Genomic DNA, 23,879 nt, shown 5'->3' on the forward strand with positions numbered 1-23,879 from the left:
ATAATTGTTGGTATGATTTTATAAGTCATGTTTTATGTTAAAACACGGTGAATCCTTATGATTACCTGTATCTGTGGACCTTAGTGGGAAAGAAATTCACAAATAGGCTGATTTGTATTTGTAATATGTATATATGTATAACATAATATGTTGGATTCATGTTAAGAAAAAAACACCCGCGTTATGTCCTATACGTTTATGACTTGTTTATAATGTTTATGACACGTTCATGACAGTGTCATGTCATTCTTATGTAGATACCTTCAAGTAAAGTGTAACCAAAAGTCCTTTATTAACCCCTAATCTTTGCATTAAGCGCTGCATTGGAAGTAACGCTCGGGTTACTTCTGTAGGCAGTAAGCTAGTTAGCCAAGCATGCTAATGTTTGCAGCTTGCATTAAATCAGATAAATCAAGCAAGAAAAGAAAGATGACATTGTCATTATTTGCAAAAGCAAAAATGAGTCACTAGAGTTGGCCGACTCACTCAAAAGTAAAAAAGAAAAAAATCTTTTCTTCATTTTCTTTTTTTTTTTTGCCAAGTCGGTGGTCACATTTTACAGAACCAGACTGATGTGAAGATTGTAATGCTTGTGAAATAGGCCATTGGCTCCAGTTTGAATTCTCACACTTTTCCAGTCAGAAATGTCAGCCACAAGTCTATCAGCACAAAACTTTCAATTGAAAAGCTTTAACATCTTTCACAGCTGATCCTATTTTCATTTCCTCACTCCTAAATGCCCAATTATTTTGGTATCTCTTTCAAATAACCAAGAGTCGCACTGGCAGAAGGGGATGGTCTGCAGAAAGGTCTCCGTTAGGTGGCTTTATGAGATGTTCTTACAGACGGGTCGACAGCCAAAATCGACAGCCAAAATCGATGGCTGTGGTTCTGCTAAATGGAGAAAAAAAAAAAGTCGGGCTAAGAGTGCTACTCAAATCTGTGGTTACAGAACTGGAGTACACTGTCAACTTTTCTTCTCTTTTTCTGCTTCTGGGTCTTTTTATTTCTTTGAGAAATGCACACTGAACAAAAAATGTCTTATATCATAAATAATAAATATAAATAAATATTAATGTCACATGTAAAAGAAACCATTAAAAACAAACTCACTCAAAAACCTTTTAAGGCAGTCAAATCAGAGTGGAGGTTTAAATCTGGTCTTTGGGCCTTAGTTTAGAAAGTTTTACTCTAAAATATAGTATATAGACAAAGCTTTTCGGAGTCACCATTAAGAGAAACAAGGTGATGGAGGATAAAGTACATGTTCTATTTTCCCTCTTACCCTTGAACGATCATGTCAGAGAGAGGTGCCAGGAAAAGAAATAAAAAGAGCGCCCATGAAGAGTTGATTTTATTAATTTTTTTTTTTTTTTTTTTTACAATGTCCACTTCACTTCACTTCAGTGTTTGGTTGGTTGGTTTCGAAGCATTCAAATATTTCTAGTTTTTGCCAAACGGTTGATGAAACCCGTGCCCACCAACAAATTATATTCACGATGACTACATTAATCACATTTCAGTCAATCACACATGGATCGCATAGCATTAGGAAAGAGTTAGTGTGTGAGGCCCATGAATAGTGCCATTCTGTTTAAGACCAAGACTTCAGCACACAAACCAAACTAATGTTATTGTAACAGAGCATCCACCTGTTAGCATTACCCACGACAACGAGCTCCCAATCCAAAGATGAAAGAAAGTTGATTGGGGAAACAGGAAACAGGGAGTAACAAGAGCCATTGCCAGGGTTTTCTGAACTCTTCACGTTTCTGCGGCAACTTGGCCTTGAGATCTAAGTCGATAGGTTAATAATTACATGAACAGGAAGTCTGCACGCAGACAGGTATGAGGTCAGTATTTCCACGCGGCTGAGTGCTTGTTGTTTCTCTCTGGTGTATGTTGAGAAGCAGTTTGCAGCTCTGGAAAATTGAAAGTGATGGCTGCAAAACACACAATGGAAAATGAAGAACGGGTTCATTGATTGGATTTAAAAAGTAGGTATATGTGACTGAAGGGGGTTTGTACAAATAAGTGTATGACCATGTTAACTGAACAGTGAGTGAAGGCATGATTATTTGCATTGCAAATTACTTTAACAAGCACAAATTAGCACGGTGAATTTCAGCAATTTCAGACAGTAAAGTCAGACGGGGGGGGGGGACCAAAATGTTTTCTCTATAAGCAGTTCCTGCACTGGGAGAACATGTAAAAAAAATTTTTTTTAAAAACTGAAATAGCAACAAAAACAAAAACACGGAAAATAATTCCTCAAATGTGAACCAGCTGCTCAGAGTGTGAACGTTCTCCCCTCTGCCTCTGCTTGTTGCTTCGACACAGTGAAGAATTTGGACAAAAGCTGAATGTTTTCCACATTTTACACCCAAAGCTCATGGGAAGAGTCGCATGCAGAGCTACACGTACGTGCAATCCTGTTAACATGCCAGGCAGGGTGGCAAAATGGCCTGTTGCATATGTTTGTCTTGCCTTGTGCTTTTCTTTCTTTTTACCACCGCTGTTTTCTCGCCAGGTGCTAACAAGTTGATTGGTTTCCACCTGTGCAGCTCAGTCATGCAGATCATTAGTTCCCTTTTAGTTAGGCCTAGTTTCGTTATAATAATCTCATCTGTTATGCACGTCTATATCCCATCCTCCTCCACCTTTTGTGAACCTTTTTATTACATTTAGAAAAGCAGCAAATAAAACACTTCTCTGTCAAATAATTGATTTTTGTTATGAATTGTTATTGTCTCCTTTTCAAAAACGGGGACGTAACAATTGCCATGACATTTTTTGCAGATATTCATATTCCCCCAAAGGGTTAATCTTAATGACTTTGGTGATCCCCTGAATGTTCCTCCCGTGCCAACAACAGCTTAAAAGTTTTCCGGTCCAAAATTTTAATTTGTCCAATACTTTTGTTCACTAAATACCTGCAAAACTAATGACATTCGCATCTGCGTCAGCTGTACTTTGTGTTAATCAGCTAATGCACGTTATCGCTCTAAGATGGTGAACAAGGTAAACATGATACCAACATATTAGCATAGCATAATGTCATGAATATACTGGCAGAAGGGATTTGTCCTAGCCTTTTTGTTTTTTAATGCTCAAATAAAGGGAAACAGAAAATTAATACTATAATACTGAGAGTGTGAGAAATAACAATGTCCATTCTCGTCCAAACTGTCCTTTAAGTGGAAATGTACACATCTACTTACAAATCCATGACAACTCCTGAGGAATATACATTCGAAAGCTCCAGAACATAGCTTCTAAAGGGGCCTTGTGGTTAGATAGTTTTATCAACTACTGTGGGTGCACTGTGGTAGTCACAAAACTGCTCCTCTCAGCTAGATTTTGACGTAAGCCAACGTTGGCTAACCAAAGTGAGACCATGCCTTTAAATCTTTCCGCATGCAAAGAATGCAGCGAGAAGTCCAAGTCAAACGAGAATCTTCCTACTTGTGATGTAGCTATAGTTGTGCAGCTGATTGGGCCTCGGTCTCTAATAACTTCTAATGCTGTAAACATGCAGTTTGAGTCGCGGTTTCTCTCTTACACCGATCCTGTTATCCTCTTCTCTGTTTTCCTACCTCCTTCTCATGCACAGACCCAGTGCTTCTCCTCTCTCAGCTCGTGCAGCTCCTCCCACCTGCAGATAAAAGCCAAACTCTCGCCAGAGCTGCTGTTCAGCGTCTGTCCCATACTCCTCAAAGCTTTGTGATACTTCCACCCTGCAGCAGCAGCAGCAGCAGCAGCAGCAGCAGCAGCACACACACACAAAAAGGTAAGTGATGCGTCACCACTGGCACGACAGGATTTGATGTTTTGGTTGGCATGGCCACCATGTTTAGGTCTTTTGGTGCAGCAGTAACATCCAGCGAGCCCTCATTAGCTTATGGTTTGATTTGAAACGTATGTGTTTTTCTTGCATGGTTGTCCGATTGCAGTGCCTTGACTGGATCATTTTCCCTTTTCTCTTGGAAAAAAAAAAAGTGCCAAAGCACGTCCCCTTTGAATTCTTGGAACAATACACAAGTAATGTTTGGGATGGCACGTGAGGAAAAGAACTTCAGAAACTTCCAAAATGTTTCATTAGACATCCTGCTTCACAAAGCCCACTGCTGTGAAGCCTCTGCTGACAGAAGTTTCAGCAGATAACATCTGACAGTTTTCCAAATGCAAAGAACATCCAAAAGAGACACCTGGGAAGAATAACTCAGGCGTAAGCTTGTTAAAATAAATGCACGGTGCAGCATCTTGACAGGATTTAGCACCAGTTAGTGGAATGTCTTGACATTTTGGAGATTTTAGTCTTTCAACAGAGAAGGAGAAGTGTAGGCACTTTGTCATGCAATGTTTGAGAAAGAAAATGATTCAGTGTTGAGGTTATTGTAGTTTTAACCATCCCACATGAATAGGAGAAAACAGGATTAAACTCAGTTTTAGAAAAAAGGGCTTTCTGCCAGCCTCGCCTCTGAGAAATGAGTCAGAGATGGAATCTTTGGGGATCAGGAATTCTTTTAGGCAACTTTCTCCCTGCCTAAAACATGCAGAATTGTGTGTTTTCAGTCTTTGGTGTTCTTATTATATGCCCTGAGTCAGGTTTTAGATCCCATTTGTGTCCCTTGCTAAAAGAATTATTAACCACAGACCAATCTAATCAAACTTAAAATGGTTTTTGATAACATGTTAGTTCAAAATGGCAAACATGTATTGATGCAAACTGACCAGAAGCTTCAAAAGCTTCCAGATTTTGTGCCTCTCTATCCTTTCTATAACATGATCATGGAATATGTGAGTGTGACCCTGCCAAGAAACAGTTGGGAATCCCTGTTTCACACCCATGTCCAAGGTGAAGATGTTGTTTCTGCTGCAAGTGGGTGGAAATGTTTTCTAATCCCTGCCGTGCCAGATAGCTCGCAATGGCATGAAAGCAGGCAAGTTTTAGTGGAAATGTGCTTCCAGCTAATGAGCTTCACAGGCCTGTCTGATGAGCTGAGGTGGCAAGTGTCTTAATAACATTTAAGATACCACAAAGGTCAGTTTTCATGGATCTGGGAGAAACTATGTAGACTTTTCTGCAGCTGATTCTAACTTTCAGCTCTTTATTGCCATTTAAAATGATCATGCTTTTCCTTCATTGGAGAGAGAACTCTTAATTAGGGGGAAATGCGGTAAGCTCGCATAGTTGTGCCTAAACAAGGTTGCACAATTAAGTTGCTGATGGTTTTTAATTACCGTAACACGCAGTCATGTAATCCTTGGTGCTCTGAAAGGACTGTTGGCATCAGCAAAATGTTGTAGCAGCACCGTGGAAACACACAAAACACTGTTTTGCAGATGTTGACGAGGTCATGAAAGCCCAAATCAAGAAAATCTAGAGCTTAGGCAATTTTGGGCAATGCATTTAGTGTTTGCTTGGTAGTTATGGAAGAGGTTATGGGCTGTTTATCTGCCGTGGTATCTTATAGGGACCAACCAAGATGCATTTATTGGTAGCGTTTGTTTTGGACTGCAGGTATTTTCCATATTAGAAAGAGGAAAATTGAAGAAAAAAAAAAAAAAAAAGGATTCCTTACTTCAGCAAACAGTTTAGGGTTAGGGGTCTGAGTGTACATTTACATTATATGAAGCTCAGCTCAATCACCAAATTAGGTTGAAGTTACCTAAAGATGTTTGGTTCAGGATTAATTTTTCAAAGCAGGTCCTAACAAACATGGTCATTGCAGTACAATTGTTTTTTTTGTGTGTCCTTGTGTGTATTAAGGGCCTTAATAGCATATTGATAATGTAAATCATTCACTTCAAGGCAAAAAATTAAGTTGCAGCAGGGCATTACTGCTGGATTTTGTGACCTTTGGATAGAGCAAGGCTAGCTGTTTCCCCTTGTTTCCAGTCTTTATGCTAAGCTAAGCTAACTGTCGCCTGGCTGTAGCTTTATATGTAGTGTACAGATATGACAGTAATATCAATCTCCTCTAACTCTCATCATGGAAGGGATAAAGCTTATTTCCCAAAATGTAAGTATTCCATTAAGGTTGTATTCCTTTGTTTCAAAGGATGTGAATGTATCTTAGGAAGTTTGTTGTGCATGTTTGTTATTGTTGAGATTCTGAGCAGAAGCTGTAGAAACGGAGAAGGTTGCAGAAGCAAACCTATGTCAAAGTTTGAATCCCCAGACTGTGTAGCTAAATATGTGCAGGAAATGAATCAAATGCTCCTGTAAGCACGCTGTGTCTTTATATATTTGTCACTCTGTTAATGTCTCTTGACAGTATTTTCCCACTCAGTCTCGCACTCAGACTCCCTCACAGTTCTCACCTACTGAACGGGAAGTGTTTATGTAGCTCAGAGGGAATGTGTCTCTTGATCCCGCAGCTGCAGCCTCTGTGACTCGAGGCCATGTCTCCAAACACTCCTGCTACCGTGCAGAGCACTGCGGCCTTAGAAATGTCTCAAAATATGAAATATAAATCACTTTCAAACTGCAGTTGCGGCAATTTTGCATTGGTAATCATGCATGTTTCTGCTCATCTCTCACATTAGGTGCCACAGTGATCCGTGTGGCATCTTAAAAACACCAATCTGGAATAACAGCTTTAAATCTTGCAGATTTACTGCAAAGTATCTCTTATCTAAACTGTAGTAGACTGAGTTCTTATTGTCCCTCGTAAATACTGCACTGCAAAAACATCTGGACAGTAGGGAAAGGGAGGATCATATTTTTTCTCTGACTGGCATATTTTACGGTGTGACTGTATAATGCATTAAGCTTCCCGGGCCTGTCGTCATATCCCATTACTGTCACCGGTCAGACGACGCATGCATGTTGCAGCAAGAACTAAATGATCCCGGGCCATTTTATGATCCCAATAAATTGATATGTGTGTAAGAAAGTAGAAAGCCTGTAAATGCAGACAAGCGAAAAGCCCGATGATGACTGATCACTTGCAGTCGTAGAGTTACAGTTACCCAACATCAATGGGAAACTGTCAGCAATAAACTAAGAAACCATTTCTCAAAGCAACATATGATCACCACCCAGTCCTTTTTTTTTTTTTTTTTAACATTAGACTGCTCTCACCCTCCAACGTTCACAAATTACTACTCCTCTGGAAGATTTCATATACCCACTTGTACTATATTTTTGATGTGCTGTGTGTTTGAATTGCAAAAGCATCCATCTAAGGATGTTGGAAATCTTTAAAGGTATTTGTGGTCAACTTGTGATTTTTTTATTTTGGCATTTTTGAGCCTTATCAGATTCATTGGCAGCGGCAGAGAAAGTATTCTGATCCTTTATTTACATAAAAGTATAGTACAGAAGTAATAGCAGCAAAATGTACTTAAAACATCATATATAAAAATAATAGTTCTGCAGTAAAATGGCCGGATGTATTATCATATATGACATTAACACTGTTGCATTAATGTGAAAGCAGCATTTTACTGTTGAAGCTAGTTTGAACTACTTTTCTATATAGTTAAGTAGTCCAGAGATTCTCAAACCAGAGGTCAAGCCCTGTCCAAAGGATCACAACATAAATCTGAGGTGTCGTGATGTAATTAATGGGCTCTAAAAAACATAAAAATAAAAGTTCTACAACACAAATTAAATTTATTGTGTGGCCTTTTCTTTAACATTTAGATTGTTATGTGAAATATTGGGTAATTTGATCTTTTTGGGCCTCAAACAATGATTTTAATAAAACCATCCGAGAAGCTAAGAGGGGGAATGTCTCTTTGGTGGAACTAGTAACTTATAGATATCTGAAACCTAACAATCAGCTGTATTTTATAAACTTTAAAACTTATCATATGTTGTGTGTTTTTATGTAAAATCATAATCTGAAAAGTAACGAGTAAGCTATCTATCGTGGCTAACTATTGTGGGGTAAAAAGCACAACATTTCACTCTCAAATGTAGTAAGTAGAAGTATAAAATAGCATAAAATGGTACAAGTACTTCGAAATGATGTACAGCACTTGAGTAAATCTATGTAGATACTTTCCACTGTTCGGTGGAATGAAACAGAAGGGAGACAACATGTGGCCTCTTGCACAGTGTGGGCCGTTCCATTCCCATTTGCACAGTACATAAAATCTATTTATGCAGCTGCAAACTGCAGAATTCCCCACTGGAGTCTGTGGTCTTAGCATAGTATAAGTGATCAGATCTGATCATTGGCCAAACATTGTTATTGCCTATGAAAATAATCATTCACTAGTGGAGTGTCCCTTTGAGAGCCAGTGCAAACATATGAGAGTGCAAGAAAAAAAATGTGGCAAAATTGCATTAAGTTCAGGCAAAAACTCAGTCTGAAAGTCTGATAACCTCACAAGTGTTTCTTCCTGCTGTGCAAGATAGTGGAACATGTCATATAAAAAATATTTAGATTAAAAAGTGCATTGTTCCCATCCTTGATTCCCATTGCCTTCCTTCTCTCTAAGCATATGTTTTTTTTTGTTAAAGTATCTAAAGACTTGAAGTGCTTCTTAGTTCTGAAATGCTATTAAATGCCGTCCACTGACACTAGATACTCTGTTTTGACGGAAATCAAAAGCTAATAGGAAAATAATTCTCCTCCTGCTCTGAATTTTGTCTGAAATGAAAATTGTGGCCAGACATTGGGTGACTTGTGGTTCCCAGAGCTGTAGGAGAGGGGAAATCTGTCAATGAGGTGGGTGAAGAGGTCGGACAGACTGTGAGTGTGAGGGAGGTGTATGTGCAATTATGTGCATGTATGTACGTGTATGTCAAAGGTTAGAGGAGCAGTAAGCAAACACTGCGGTTGCCAATTTGAAACTCATCCGGATGCTACTTCCCCTCGTGGTTATTTGGAACATCAGTTTAAAATGGGTTACCACCTTAAAACGAGGCCTCTCAATCCACCTAAAGGTCAGCTAACCCCTCGTCGGCCTTGTCGAGTTGAGGCTGTAGGCGTCTCCGAAAGGCGACTCCGTCCTTCGCCCTGCAAAGAGATCGAGTAGGTGTGAAGGAATGCTGTAAAAGAGCAAAATAGGTTGGAGAGGAACTGGAGCAGACGAAGAAAACTCAGAGGTATTCCCTTCCCATCAAGATAAGCTGAGTTGTGGGGGAAAACAAATGTTACTTGATGATTGAGGCGGGATAGATCACCTGCTTGGAGACAGAAAGGGCAATGGATGCAGAAAAGAAAAACAGCTTCAGGTCCAGAATATGCTCAGAATATGACTTATGGTTTGTGAGAGTAGACGCTGTTGTGGATGGAAAAAGGCAGGCATGGTGCACATAACCAACGTCCAGTATTAATTACAACAACAAAAAACATGTGATTGTACAAAAGTGTTTAAACCAGCCAGCAGACAGTCTGTGTCAGGCTAGCACATTTAGTTATCCACCCAGTCTGTGGAAAACACCAGTAAACAAGGCAGACTGACACAAGTATTGATGGCTTGAAGATGTATTTCAGTGATAGAGTTTGGCGCCCTCTATTGAAGCACCACTCTCACTGCTGGCTTTGTTTGCTGTGAGATTCATAATTTCTTTATCTGAAATCTACTCACATTTTATTATTTCCAAAAGTGATTCCTTTTAACTGTATAAAGATGCATACAGTAAGCCATGTTATACTGTATATAAGCAGGGCTGCAGCTGATTGTTTGGTCTGTGAAATGTCAGAGGAAAATAAAAACTGCCCCTGATCATTACCCAGAGCCCAAGGGGATGTCTAAGAGTTGCTTGTTTTGTGCGAGCAACAGTCCAAACACCAAAAGGTTTAACTTGTTATCATATAATTCAAAGAAAAGCAGCAAATCTTTACATTTGAAAAACTGGGACCAGGAAATTAGTGGCATTTTTGCTTAAAAATTGGTTTTTAATCAAAATTGCCAATACAAGTAATCTCTTGTGACTCTTGCCTGCAGAAACTACTGCAGATCTTCGCCCACAGAATCAAAGTAGAGGTGGACAGTGTTTTTCTTACAAAGGTTAGGTAATAACGGCAACAACTCACACACACATGCATGCAAAAAGTCACACACGCACACACACACACACACACACACACACATACACGCAGGTGCATTCCCCAGATGTTGTCTTGGCGCTTATACTACGTCTGTCAGCTGATCATTGCATTCTTGTGTGTGTGTGTGTGTGTGTGTGTGTGTGTGTGTGTGTGTGTGTGTGTGTGTGTGTGTGTGTGTGTGTGTGTGTGTGTGTGTGTGTGTGTATAAATAAACGTTTTCATACTGCACTGACAGAGTACTTGCATGTATTTAGCATTATTTGAAAGGTACTGCTGTATGGCTTATTTTTCAAAAAGACAAATTCTCCTAGGGTTATTTGGAAATCCTAAATAACATACAATTTGTAAGCATGTGTTTGTTTTCCATTTCACATTCTTCTACATTCACATATGACCCTAAATAATTGGGTGTCTCCAAGGTGTCTTCATTTAGGTATGATGACAGTTTGTTTTTAGCTGCCCGCTTTCATTGGAAAAGAGAGCCCCTCTGCAATCAGTTTAAAACACAAAAGCCAGGCCCGACCACAAGCAATTAAGATTGGCACCCGTATCTGTTAGCAATGACATGCCTCTCTTCCTCATCGTTTGTTTATCGAGCGGTAGAGTCCCCCCATCTGGAATCGGTCAGGAGAGGAACACAAAGGAGAAATGGAAATTTGATTATTTTCAAAGCCAAGCTGGAGGTGATAAAAGACGTGTGGCTCATCACCAAGCGGGGCCGGCTGTGGTTGTAAGTGTTGGCAAAGAGGTTCAGAGGAACCAGCATTTATTCTGGGGCAGACAATCTCTGTTGCATGGGATTGTCATCAAGCAAGGGGTGAGGAGGTGTCTGAAGAGTCCTCATCAAATGGTGCGTACAAGATGAAAGATTTAAGCAAGAAAGTCGTTTGAAAAATGTATCCTGTTTGGTCTTTGTTGTTGAGATTTAAGGATGTCAAGTCAAGTAGATAGTTAATGTCGAACCATCTGTATACACATATACAGTGGGATGAAATGTTCTTTCAGTAAAGTGTTGCAACAATAACATAAAGCAGGAAAAAAGTACAAAGGACACAACGTGCAAATATGCAGTGGTAATTATCCAGTGAGTATGATGCATTTTGTAGCAGCCAATGCAAAAGCAATATATATTTTGTCACGTGAACCCTAGCTGTCTTGTCTAATAGTTGCCAGACTTTGTACATTGTCGTTCATGTTATGTGTTCTTTTTTTTTGGATGGTTTAATATAGACGTAATTCCCTTATAGGCTCATTGATAAGAAGACTGGGTATATCCTAGTTCTCTAAGTATGCATCACCCTGTAGAATCTTCTCTAGCCAGATGACAAGAACTCATTTTATCTGGTCCATACACACTCTACAAAATAGGTATGGCTCCAGGAAGTGACAGCACCTGAACACACCTTACATAACAAGATGACAGATTAAACAAACGAGATATAAAGTGTATATTAGTGAACTTTAGAGGTGCTGGTAGACAGGTGGTGTTTCCCCCTGTTTCCAGTCTTTGTGCTAAGCTAAGCGGCTGATGGTGCTAGCTCCATTACCGTACATGTACTGTATAAGGCTATGTTCACACTTGGCGTTTTTTTTTACGCTGCCAATGCCTGTTTTACATTATAATCCTATGGAGTAAACTGTGGTTTCAAAAAAGTCCTGAGCGCTTTTTTAAACGCCACCACCGACTTCTTTTTTGCAGCTCTTTTTGAAGTTAAAAAGTTCAACAGTTCTGAAAAAAAAACGCCCTACGTCAAAAGACGCCCTACGTCAAGCGCTTTTTTGACAGCCGACCAATGATATGTGCATATGCAAATTACGGAAGTTTCCCGGGAGAAATAACAAACCGGGAGGGGTCCGGGAGAGAGGGCTAAAAAACGGGATAAACCCGGGAAAAAAGGGAGTGTTGGCAGGTATGGTTGGAGCACAGCGGTATGGTAGCATACAGTCTCTCTCTGCACAGAAATATTTGCAGATACGCACACATGCTGTTGAAACGTTTTTATTTTTTACCAAACAAGTCAGTGCAACATATGCACAGGAGATATATTTACATTGGACTGAACAAAAATATGCTCAGAAAAAAAACAGTAAATTGAAAAAGAAAATTGCAGAAAAAAAAAAAAAAATATATATATATATATATATATATATATAAAAAAGAGGCATCATAGTGCTTACTTCCTGATTAAAGTGGTAACAATTAACCATTGAGGTGTTTGACCAGGTGGCACATACAGTGGGGCTCGAAAGTTTGGGCACCCCAGGTAAAAATTTGTATTAATATGCATAAAGAAGCCAAGAAAAGATGGAAAAATCTCCAAAAGGCATCAAATGACAGATTAGACATTCTTATGTCAAAAAAGTTAGATTTTATTTCCATCATTTGCACTTTCAAAATAACAGAAAACAAAAAAAATGGCGTCTGCAAAAGTTTGGGCACCCTGCAGCGTTAATACCTTGTACTGCCCCCCTTTGGCAAGTATCACAGCTTGTAAACGCTTTTTGTAGCCAGCCAAGAGTCTTTCAATTTTTGTTTGAGGTATCTTCGCCCATTCTTCCTTACAAAAGTCTTCCAGTTCTTTAAGATTTCTGGGCTGTCTGTCACGCACTGCTCTTTTAAGGTCTATCCATAGATTTTCAATTATGCTGAGGTCAGGAGATTGTGAAGGCCATGGCAAAACCTTCAGTTTACGCCTCTTGTTGTAATCCACCGTGGATTTTGAGGTGTGTTTAGGATCATTATCCATTTGTAGAAGCCATCCTCTCTTTAACTTCAGCTTTTTCACAGATGGCATCAAGTTAGCGTCCAAAATTTGCTGAAATTTTATTGAATCCATTTTTCCTTCTACTCGTGAAATGTTCCCTGTGCCGCTGGCTGCAATACAACCCCAAAGCATGATTGATCCACCCCTATGCTTAACAGTTGGACAGAGGTTCTTTTCATTGAATTCTGTGCCCTTTCTTCTCCAAACGTACCTTTGCTCATTCCGGCCAAAAAGTTCTATTTTAACCTCATCGGTCCACAGAACTTGGTTCCACAATGCATCAGGCTTGTCTATATGTTCATTTGCAAACTTCAAACGCTGATTTTTGTGGTGAGGACATAGAAGAGGTTTTCTTCAGATGACTCTTCCATGAAGACCATATTTGTACAAGTATCTCTTTATAGTGGAATGGTGTACCACAACTCTAGCGTCTGCCAGATCTTTCTGGATGGATCGTGCAGTCAAACATGGGTTTTGACTTGCTTTTCTCACAATCCTGCGAGCTGTTCTGTCTGATAGTTTTCTTGGTCTTCCAGATCTTGCTTTAACTTCCACTGTTCCTGATGACTGCCATTTCTTAATTACATTCCGAACAGAGGATATTGGCATCTGAAAACGCTTAGATGTCTTCTGATAGCCTTCTCCTGCTTTGTGAGCGTCAACTATTTTCACTTTCAGTTTTCTAGACAACTGCTTAGAAGAACCCATGGTGCTGATTGTTGGGGCAAGGTCAGATGAGCCTGGGCATTTCAAACCTTTGAGATTGACATCACCTGGTCTTTCCAGACGATGATTGAGAACAATCCATGACACTGTCAGGTCTCACCTTTCCAAAGGGGGCGGTGCATGCTATAAACTCTGCAGGGTGCCGAAACTTTTGCAGACGCCATTTTTTTTGTTTTCTGTTATTTTGAAAGTGTAAATGATGGAAATAAAATCTAACTTTTTGACATATTATAAGAATGTCTAATCTGTCATTTGATGCCTTTTGGAGATTTTTCCATCTTTTTTTGGCTTCTTTATGCACATTAATAAAAAAATGTACCTAGGGTGCCCAAACTTTCGAGCCCCACTGTATATTGGCCAATTAGCAGATGTCATTTTGAATGGCAGTGTTTTGAAATGGCAAACATGTGACTTTATGTCAGATTGTTGTGTCTTATGCAGAGAACCGTGTTCAGTGAATTTAAAAAGTGCCACTTTGAATTGCAAAATGTGTGTAAAGCAGAAAATGTGTTTAGACTTTTGGAGACATGAGAAGAGGTTTTGTCCTCTGTGTGTCAGTTTAAATAATTGTGCTATGCATGTCATTTTAGTGTGTTGGCAATTGGAAAAAAGTGTAATGGAACTGAGCCATCTTCAATCAATGTTATCAAGAAAAACATCTGCGAGGATTCACTTCTCATTTGCAACTTTTGTCAGATCTGAAAGTTCAGGTCATCATGATACACTTAGATTACACTCCCCTCCCACCCCCCCTCCCCTCTCTGGTTAGCCTCAAACACCATATGAATGTATGAACATCTAATCTAGTCCCTTGGTGATATCGCAGGCAAAAACTCTCCAGCAAATTCTGGAAAGAGTTATTTTGTTAGAAATATTGGCTGTACAGTGAAAGATAAGACATGGAATTTCAGCTCCACAGTGCTTTTGAATAGCTCGACAAATCTTGCCCCATCACTACACGCTTGCTGATCAATAAGTTTTAATTGAAGGCTTATGTTGTGCTGGAGAAAGTAGTTCCTGGAAGTTGGGGTGATTTAGGAAAATATTTTATTTTGTTGTGTTGAAACATTTTCCATACGGGGTACTCAGAGACTGTAATATTATAAGTGTAATGTTTTTATAATGCAATCATAATCCTGTGGTACAGACATGGTCACTTCAACAGAACTTTTTCACAGCAGACATTTTGACAAGCCAAAGTAACAAATCAAATAAAGAAATAAAACCAAAAGAGGACTCTTATCTTTCAGACAGGTAGTGGTGCTGTTATGATTTGCTTTGACTCAGTTTTCACAAGATTCAGTGTGCAAAAACTCTTAATCCAAAATGATCTACCCCTAATTCTAGGCTCTAAATTGTGAAATCACTTACAGTTATTTACAACAGCTTACACACGTTTTCAAAACTATGTTTCCTTTTTTCAAAACTCAATTCCCCAGACTGCACACATCTCTTTCAAAATGAAACGCTGCATTCAAAATACTATAAACACATCTCAAATGAAGCATGTGCATCAAATGGATTTCTGTAATCAACAAGTGTGGCCCTGATCTCTTCTTTTCTTTGCCCTCATCGTCTTCCAACACGTCCTCTTCTTCCTTGTCCTCTTCTTCCAACCCTTCCTCTTTGAACTCGTCCCCCTGCCTCTCCCTCCTACTCCCCTTGCTTTCTGTCTATTGTTGGCATCCACTGATTAAAACAAATCTGATCTGGTAATCTGACCTTTGACCTATTTATCGGCCTATACTAAAGCAGTGACTTGTTAGTGATCAGTTAAGCAACTAGTTTTTGCACATGTGAGCAGTGTGTGTGTGTGTGTGTGTGTGTGTAACATGGTGAATAAGTGTAGCATTTTGATTGGTTGTGTTTGGAAAAGGAAGGCAAGTCACTTCCTGTTAGATGTTTGTGTAGAGAAATGTGTGTAGTGTTTTGAAAAAAAGTGTTTCATTCAATTGAAAACGGAGTGAATTGCTAAGAAATAGCTTATGGTTTTGGAGATTTGGTGTGTAGTTTTGCTCTTTGAGTGAGAGGTTTCAAAAATCATGTGACATGTAAAGATTTTGTGTGTGAGCAGTTGTAAAAAAACTGTGCATTTGTTGAAGTTAGATGTGGAAGAGACCTGCACAGTGTTTCTGCAGTAAATATCAAGAAAAATGCATAAAGACAAAATTATAGACATTAAAGACGCACAGTTTTTTTTATTTTCATTGCTTTCAGTAGAACATGACTGCAAAATAAATAGAATTTGACAGAATATACCTGTTTATCAATAAATGTAATTCAAATACAATTCATGGTATATACTGTAGTTGCCCAATAGCAAATATTTTATTGACTAAAATGAAACCGAAAGAAAAATATAATAGCTAATAAAGGTGGGTGGGGTGGCCATTTTAACTCCATTACAGTTTATTATAGTCCCCAACAGAAATCACCTACAATGACATAGCACCTCTACTGTTAGATAAACTTAAAGCCAAACATTGTCATACAATACAGCAAAAAGTCTAGAACTGCTTCACTAAATTGAATAGGATGTGTTTTTTTCTGCTTCTTCTCTGTAAGCCATGTAGACTTGACGTATCCTTGGAGGTAGGAGGGAACGTGTGTTTCAAAGCACTGCTCTGTCCTCCCTTGTTATGCTGACTTCTTGTTTTTACGGAGGTAGTCTCGTTCCCTCGCCAAGCACATGTTCCCTTCTTTGAGTGCAGGGAAAAGGTTGCAAAGTTTTTTTTTTGAAAGATGTTTTTTTTAGCATTTTTCCTTTATTTAGAACAGCTGAAGAGAGACAGGAAACGGGGGAGAGAGAGGGGGATGACATGCAACAAAGGGCCACGGGTCAGATACGAACCCAGGCCGCTGGCAAGGACTGAGCCTACATGGGGGTGCGCGCTCTACCAGGTGAGCTACAGGCCACTGGGAATACAAGGGGTTTTGACCAGAGTGTTCATCAGTTTAAAATCCTCATGTAGGAAATCGCGTTCAATTTAGAGGAAGAATACTTCATCAGTCCCTTGCTGGTTTTGCTGTTTAACTAATGATTTGTTCCAGCACTGGGATTTGAGGAAACATACAAAAAAAGCTATTTAGTCTGGTCGTAATAGCTGTACGTGGCATTGAAACAGACCAAGCAGTTTTCAATTTAAGCTTTTAAATTCCATTAAACTTTGTATTTGCCCCATTTTCTCTACAAAACATTTATTGGGAATTTAAAAGCACACATTTAGTCGTTTTGCCCCTTCACATCTTTGGCTTTCTTACAATGCCAGTTCAGTTCCAAGGTTGAAATGGTCTTGCCAGTTAGTACTCTAGATTTGATTGATTACATGATCTTGTTAATGGGTACTTAATTTCAGATTTTGTTGTACAACAAGTTCATTTATTTTCAATTGTGGTGAAACGGTCCAAACTAAGATGTTGGGACTAATACTGTATTTAAATAGCTGTTATGTATTATATATTACGATATAATATATATGATACAATATAAATAGTATTCTTCTGCTGTGGTTATGAAATTGAAAGTGAAACAGATCAAAGGTCAGTTACAGACTTTACTTGAAAGTGATTTCAGTCTCACAGGTGGACAGGGTCTGCAGGCTCTGTCCATGGTGCACGATTTTGAAAATCCTCTGAATTCAGTCAGATGGCTGTGACGACCAAAAAAATGGATTTAAATAAGTCCTTCATATGAGATGTTGTTTATTGTACATTGTTATGAATATATGACTATGATGTGGGATACTGAATGTTGTGACTAAGGAAAAAATCCTGTATGACTAAGATATCCCCTTAAATGTTTTTGTTCTTTTCTATTTATCTTTGTACATTCCCATTCACACAGCTATTTTTCATTTTACTTTCATATAAAAAAATTGCAGCCTGAGACTTCTCAATTCCCTTACAAAGCCTTATACCAGGCTTTATATCTAGCTCCTAGCTTCCTGCAAAGAAACAGTTTTATAACTTTACAGTTGTTACATTTATTTTTTTTAAACCTCTGTCCTTACATTCTTCAAGGAAGAGGTGTGTATCAGCATAACTGTATCGAGGCTAAAATATGTCTACCTAGTGGAGATGGCAGCTTAGTGTTATAAACCCCAGGTTTCTGCGAAAGGTCACCACCTGACATTCATTGAACCTGACATTCATATTTTCACAGGGCCCAGCTGGATTGCAGCAAACACCTGGCTGGATCCTGTGCATGGCCACCGTCCCACTCATGTCTTGGAAAAGACACAGAAAAGTGACCTAAAGTGAGGGGAAGTAGAAGAGAAAACAGAGACACCGGCCAGAGGAAGCGACACCCTTCAGTTTGAGAGGAGAAAAAATCTCAAAGTAAGAGAATTTGTCATTTTGCATGGTGGGACCTGTGTCTGTTTGACCATAAAATATTAAATTAAATCAAATAAAAAGGTGGATCACATGTCAAACAGTGTTTGGTACATGTCTTTTGATTTCTACTATTTATACGATATATGTATTTAAAACTTTGTTTAAAGACATGTCACCGGAATTTATGTTGATATATATAGCAGCACCATACTGTACATTACTGACTTTAGTGAAAAATGTTGATATTTTAGCTGCAATGAGTAAGAGACAGATTGTTGTTTTTAGACTTAAATTTATTGATTTATAATGGTAAACTAGAAATTGCAGCAAAATTACACTTAATATTGTCAAAATCAACCTTACCCTTTGTTGCATAATCTGATACCTATTTGTATCTGTAACTCTTGTGCAGATGAACTACACAGATTAGCGAGTGCTTGCTAAAAATATTGTACAGTAGACATATTCTGCCTGACACTCCTTAGCTTGCTATTTTAGTAATTGCCCAGAAAAATGTGAGCAAGTCTTATTTCCAAAAACCCCACAGCTAAGACAAACATACATTCACCCATCACCGTTTCACCGTTTTTACACTGTGCTCCTGGCAGCTTTTCTTTTAAGCAAAGACTTGTTTAAAGAATGAAGGATTAGGTTCAAAACTGACCACGTCCCCTGTGGGGCCTCTTAATTACGATATGTTTTAGCAGCATGTGCTTTGTGTAATTCATGTCAAGGATATGAGACTCTGAGGCTTTGACACAGTATGTTTAAATATATGTGTAAACAACAGGAAAGAAGGAACAAAGTTTTTTGTTTTTATGATTTCTTGATTCAGCTGCAAGATTGAAGAGCACAGCCTATTGGAATGGACTAACATGCTGTTAAGGGAAATGGTGTGTGTCCAGTAATGTATCCTAGTGGTGTAAGCAGCATATTACAAACTGCAGCTCTAATTTCTTCTTGGCTGGAAAGTAAATGATAAACTTGAGCGACGATAAAGCATTCATTCAAGATAGAGGCTTAGCTATGCTAATGCACTGTGTACATTAAAATTGACCTGAACTTGTTTTGGGGTGCTGTCCATGTTTTCGTCTTTAACATTGACCCTCTCACTGTGTGTTTTCACTTCATGAAAGTTATTTGGAACATTTTGGTCATCTAAAAATGTCTTGTTCAGCATTCGGTAGCACCTTGCCAACAAAGTTAACGCTAATGTTAGCTGGTAACTTTAAAGGTACCATGGCATGAAAATTTCACTTTATGCGGTTTTTTAACATTAATATGCATTTCCCCAGCCTGCCTATGGTCCCCAATTGGCTTGAAATGGTGATAGGTGTAAACCGAGCCCTGGGTATCCTCCTCTGCCTTTGAGAAAATGAAAGCTCAGATGAGCTGTTCTGGAATCTTGCTCCTTATGAGGTCATAACAAGCAAGGTTACCTCCCCTTTCTCTGCTTTGCCCGCCCAGAGAATTTGGCCAACCCATGGGAGAGAGACATCATGGCTTTCAAACGAGAAAAGTGGCAGTTGGTCAAGGCCACACCCCCACCCTCCACCTTGCCCCGCCCTCTCTCCTCCTCAATAGCTAGAGACACAAAAATGGCACATCCTAAGGAAAGCTCATTGTGGGACTGGCTCTAGTGGCTGTAATTCTGCACCAAGGCTGAATTTCGGGAAAGAGACTTCAGATACAGTATTAGGGGACCACTAAGGTCTGTATAAAAGAATCCAAAGAGCACCATGTCATGGGACCTTTAAGGAAAGTGATTTTCAACCAGCTGCCGTACATGCAAACGAACAGCGCCAGTTCCCTGGGGTCTGTGTTTACCCGCCAGTAAAACTCTGCCAGATGACTTGCTTCAGCGGGTTGAAAATCTGCAACTTTAGCGTTTATCTTAGCACAGTGCCATTGAAACCATACACGACACAGACTTAGCTGCATCATCCTCCCAACCTCCACCCTGTCGTCCACAAAATTGTTACGTCCAGATTGAATGAAAGCAAGATTGTGACAGCCAAATTGCCGCTATTAAATTGTTAGTCCACAAACCAATGGGTGACTTCACTGCTGCTATGTCCATTATTTTTTCAAGTCTATGCTCTGAAGGGAGAAAACAACCCAGATGATGTCATAGTGATGTCATCTGGGGTATGTTGGCTTTGACTTTTGGATACAACAAATGTATTCAAAAAACCTGTCTGGACACACTATCCTGTTGCATTATGGGAAGTGTAGGATGTAGTGGTTTTTTTAACTTGCCAAATACAATATACTTAAAGTCAGGATATCTTAAACCATATAACCATAAGGCTGCACAATCCTATGCATTTATGTTATAATCTGTTATATTAATGTTTTTTTTCTCTTTGAGTTGCAAAGAGACCTAGTTGTATACATCTACAACTATGTGTGTTACATTTTTACTTATTTTCTTCTCCACTGCAGAAAATGGCAACTGTAGCCCTCCACTCTTTCTATCTACTCATCACAATTTTCCGGCTGTGTTTATTACACTTGGCCCACGGTGGGGCATATTATGGACATAAACAGCCACCTCAACACCACCAGCCCCTGCCACAGTACAATGATGGGTATCCTCAGCAGCAGTTTTTGGGGAACGAGATGCCATTACTTCCTCAGTATGGAAAAGAGCTTCCTCAGCTGCCTCTCCAAATAGGCAAAGAGAGGCCACTGACTGAAGGCAAAGGTGCGGTCAACTAGATATGGATATGGATGTGGAAAATACATTCATAAGTTATCATTCTTCTTTATTCTGTTATCCACCAAATGTTCCCTTTTGTTTACAGGACAAACATTTCCCAGAGGGGCTAAAGGTCCACCTCCCCCTGGTCCTGGTGGAGAAGGTCTCAGAGAGGGACCACAAGGAGTTCAGGGCCCCCCGGGACCATCAGGACCACCAGGACCACAAGGCCCCCCTGGACTACCAGGCCAGGGATTGCCAGGGCTACCAGGAAAACCAGGGCCTCCTGGTCCTCAAGGCTACCCAGGAATTGGAAAACCTGGCATGCCAGGAGTGCCAGGAAAACCTGGAGGACCTGGATTACCAGGACCAAAAGGTGACTTTGGGCCTAATGGTGGAGAAGGACCAACTGGACTTCCTGGGCCTCCAGGGCTCCCAGGTCCCCCTGGACTCCCGGGATTTTCAAAACCAGGAGGTCAGGGGCTGCCCGGCCAGTTGGGTCCTCTAGGGGAGCCTGGCCAAAAAGGCCCACCTGGGTTACCTGGTCCTCCAGGCCCCAAGGGAGACAAAGGACATGGTCAACCTGGTTTGCCAGGTTTGAAAGGACCAAGTGGACCACCAGGTACACCTGGCAATGTGGGTATCCCTGGGGTTGGCAAACCTGGCTTGAATGGTCTCCCTGGACAACCAGGAATACCAGGAAAACTTGGTCCTCCCGGTGATTCAGGACCAGCTGGGCCACCTGGTGAAAGAGGCCAACCAGGACCACCAGGCTTGCCTGGAATTGGAAAACCAGGAAAAGATGGTTTCAGAGGGCAACCAGGGATCCCTGGGGTGAAAGGGGAATCAGGCCTTCCTGGTTTACCAGGGGGTCCAGGCTTGCCAGGTTATGGTAAACCAGGGTTCCCAGGACCTATGGGTCATAAAGGACATGCTGGTCTTCCTGGACCACCAGGCCTAAAAGGGGATAAAGGTCATGGAGGTCTTCCAGGGGTCATTGGTTCCACTGGTCCTAGTGGTATGCCTGGTCCACCAGGACCAATAGGGCTCCCTGGTAGTATTGGCTTCCCAGGGCAAAAGGGAGAGGATGGTGTTGGGGGACCAAAAGGAAATCCAGGAATGAAGGGTGACTTGGGGCCCCCGGGTCTTCCAGGAGAGCCAGGTTTGTCAGGTGGGGGTGGACAACCAGGACCAAGAGGTTTACAAGGCCCCATTGGCCCTAAAGGTGAACCTGGTATTAGGGGTTCACCTGGTTCCCCTGGTGCTGTGGGATTAACTGGACCAAGAGGAGAGGGGGGACAACCTGGAGACAGAGGCTACCAGGGACCACAAGGTATCCCAGGACTTACAGGACCAGGGGGACCACTTGGACCTCCTGGGCTGCCAGGGCAAAAAGGCGAAACAGGCCAACCTGGTAAACCTGGCTATCCTGGTGAGGGAAAGCTAGGACCAGCTGGTCAAATTGGTCCTCAAGGTAACCCTGGGCCAATTGGCCCTGCTGGACTTCCAGGGCAACCAGGACAACCTGGACCCCCTGGTCCTCCAGGACTCCCAGCTGTATCTCCTGACCTTGGCCAGATCCTCCCTGTGACCGGCCCGTACACTGGCCAAAAACAAGGTTATAAGAAGCCAAAGAATGGAGGCGACATTGGTGGAAATGGCGTGGAGATGCCTGCCTTCACAGCTAAGCTTGCAAATCCATTCCCTCCTGTTGGCTCTCCTGTCATCTTTGACAAACTCCTGCACAATGGCAATCAGGACTACAATCCCCAAAATGGTGTTTTCACCTGTAGCATACCAGGGGTCTACTACTTTGCTTACCACATCCACTGCAAAGGGGGTAATGTGTGGGTGGCCCTGATGAAGAACAATGAGCCAGTAATGTACACATATGATGAATACACAAAGGGCTTACTGGATCAGGCATCAGGGAGTGCTGTACTCCCATTACGACAAGGAGAAACTGTGCATATACAGCTGCCATCTGACCAGGCTGCAGGACTTTATGCTGGTCAATATGTCCACTCCACATTTTCTGGATACTTATTGTACCCAATGTAAGAAGTGTATAAACAAAGGCAATAGTAATGACACATTGATGGTATTTTTGTTTACCATATTTATGGTAAAACTACGGCAGTCTCAAAGGTACATTGTTGGTCAAGTTAAATGGTTTACAATGAGTGGAATTGAATAATCTTTTTTTATATATATAGTAGCAACATACTTCATTGAATTATTCTTTGCATTACATGCATCACATACATCAATGGAGTCTCCGAAAGTTATGCAGTTATGAAATAATGGGCAGAGTATATACATTGTATAAACATACCTGGCCATTGGCTATGATATGGAAAAAGCAAGGTTTCATGTGAGAGTTATGTAGAGGGGAGGTCATAATTCTTGTATGTTTACATTGTGCATTTATTCCTATATCCATCCCCACACAATATATCAGTATTCATGTAATAGCTGGAATAATTCCTAAAACAATGAGGCTTTATGTTTTTTCATTGTATTCACTTTCAATTGTATTCACTTTTCACTTGCTTTAATTCAGTTCAATTTTGCTTTAATTCAATTTTATATTTTCTTTACAGCTATGTACTGTATACTGGGCACATAAAATATTGGTTTCATTGTACAATGCATTTACTCACAGCTCAGTACATAATGCTGGGTTATGTATTATGGGTCATCATACAGTTAAGTTATTGTATGACTTTTTACATTATTTTGTAAAAGCACCTTTTAATACAACAGAAGCTTAATTCATTCTTACATTATCATCTGACAGTAAAATAAGTATTTGGGTGAGTTTTAAATCCAATTTCATATCATATCTCAGTCCACAATGAAACAGATTTGTCCACAATTTAGCAGTTGAACAAGTTTGGGATTCTTTGCCTTTGACCATTTGATGTTATGATTTGTTTTTGTAATAGACATGAATTATTTAAAAGGTTTTTGTCAGTTTGTCAGTATTCTCTGTAATTTATTTGTTTGACTACTGATTATTTGCTATTGTGTCTGTGTGTTGACAGTAAATGGCCAAACTTATTCCAAAATGCAGAACTTACATGTTCTGTGGCCAAAAACATAAAAAAAATCGAAAATATGTTCATACCCTTTCATACCACCATGTGTCAGTTTCTCTTCAATTTGTACTTTATTTCTTTAAACTGTGGATGTGCCATTTTGGAATGATATTCTTTTCTTTCTTTTCTTTGGACTGTGCACAGCATTACATTGGAAACTGTGCCTAAAGTATGTGAATGTTGTTGCTTTAATTGGTTACATATTGGTTTAATAAAGAAAAAACATTTTACTTGA

At 40.1% G+C, this 23,879-nt stretch overlaps 1 protein-coding gene across 1 annotated transcript; it reads left to right on the forward strand.

Annotated features, from left to right (window-relative positions):
- The first annotated feature begins 3,632 nt into the window (after positions 1–3,632).
- Positions 3,633–23,879, forward strand: LOC120554719 (collagen alpha-1(VIII) chain-like). The gene is made up of 4 exons (XM_039793722.1): positions 3,633–3,790; positions 17,670–17,845; positions 20,288–20,549; positions 20,650–23,879. The coding sequence occupies exons 3-4, from the start codon at positions 20,291–20,293 to the stop codon at positions 22,602–22,604; spliced, it is 2,214 nt and encodes a 737-aa protein (XP_039649656.1). The 5' UTR covers positions 3,633–3,790; positions 17,670–17,845; positions 20,288–20,290; the 3' UTR covers positions 22,605–23,879.

Source organism: Perca fluviatilis, chromosome 24 (genome assembly GCF_010015445.1).
Source record: "Perca fluviatilis chromosome 24, GENO_Pfluv_1.0, whole genome shotgun sequence".
Classification (NCBI taxonomy): Eukaryota; Metazoa; Chordata; class Actinopteri; order Perciformes; family Percidae; genus Perca; species Perca fluviatilis.

Excerpts from the sequence above, each read along its gene's own strand:
- LOC120554719 (XM_039793722.1), top strand. The coding sequence starts at position 20,291 with ATGGCAACTGTAGCCCTCCACTCTTTCTATCTACTCATCACAATTTTC. Across the intron at positions 20,550-20,649 it reads GCCACTGACTGAAGGCAAAG|GACAAACATTTCCCAGAGGG; the intron begins GTGCGGTCAACT and ends TTTTGTTTACAG.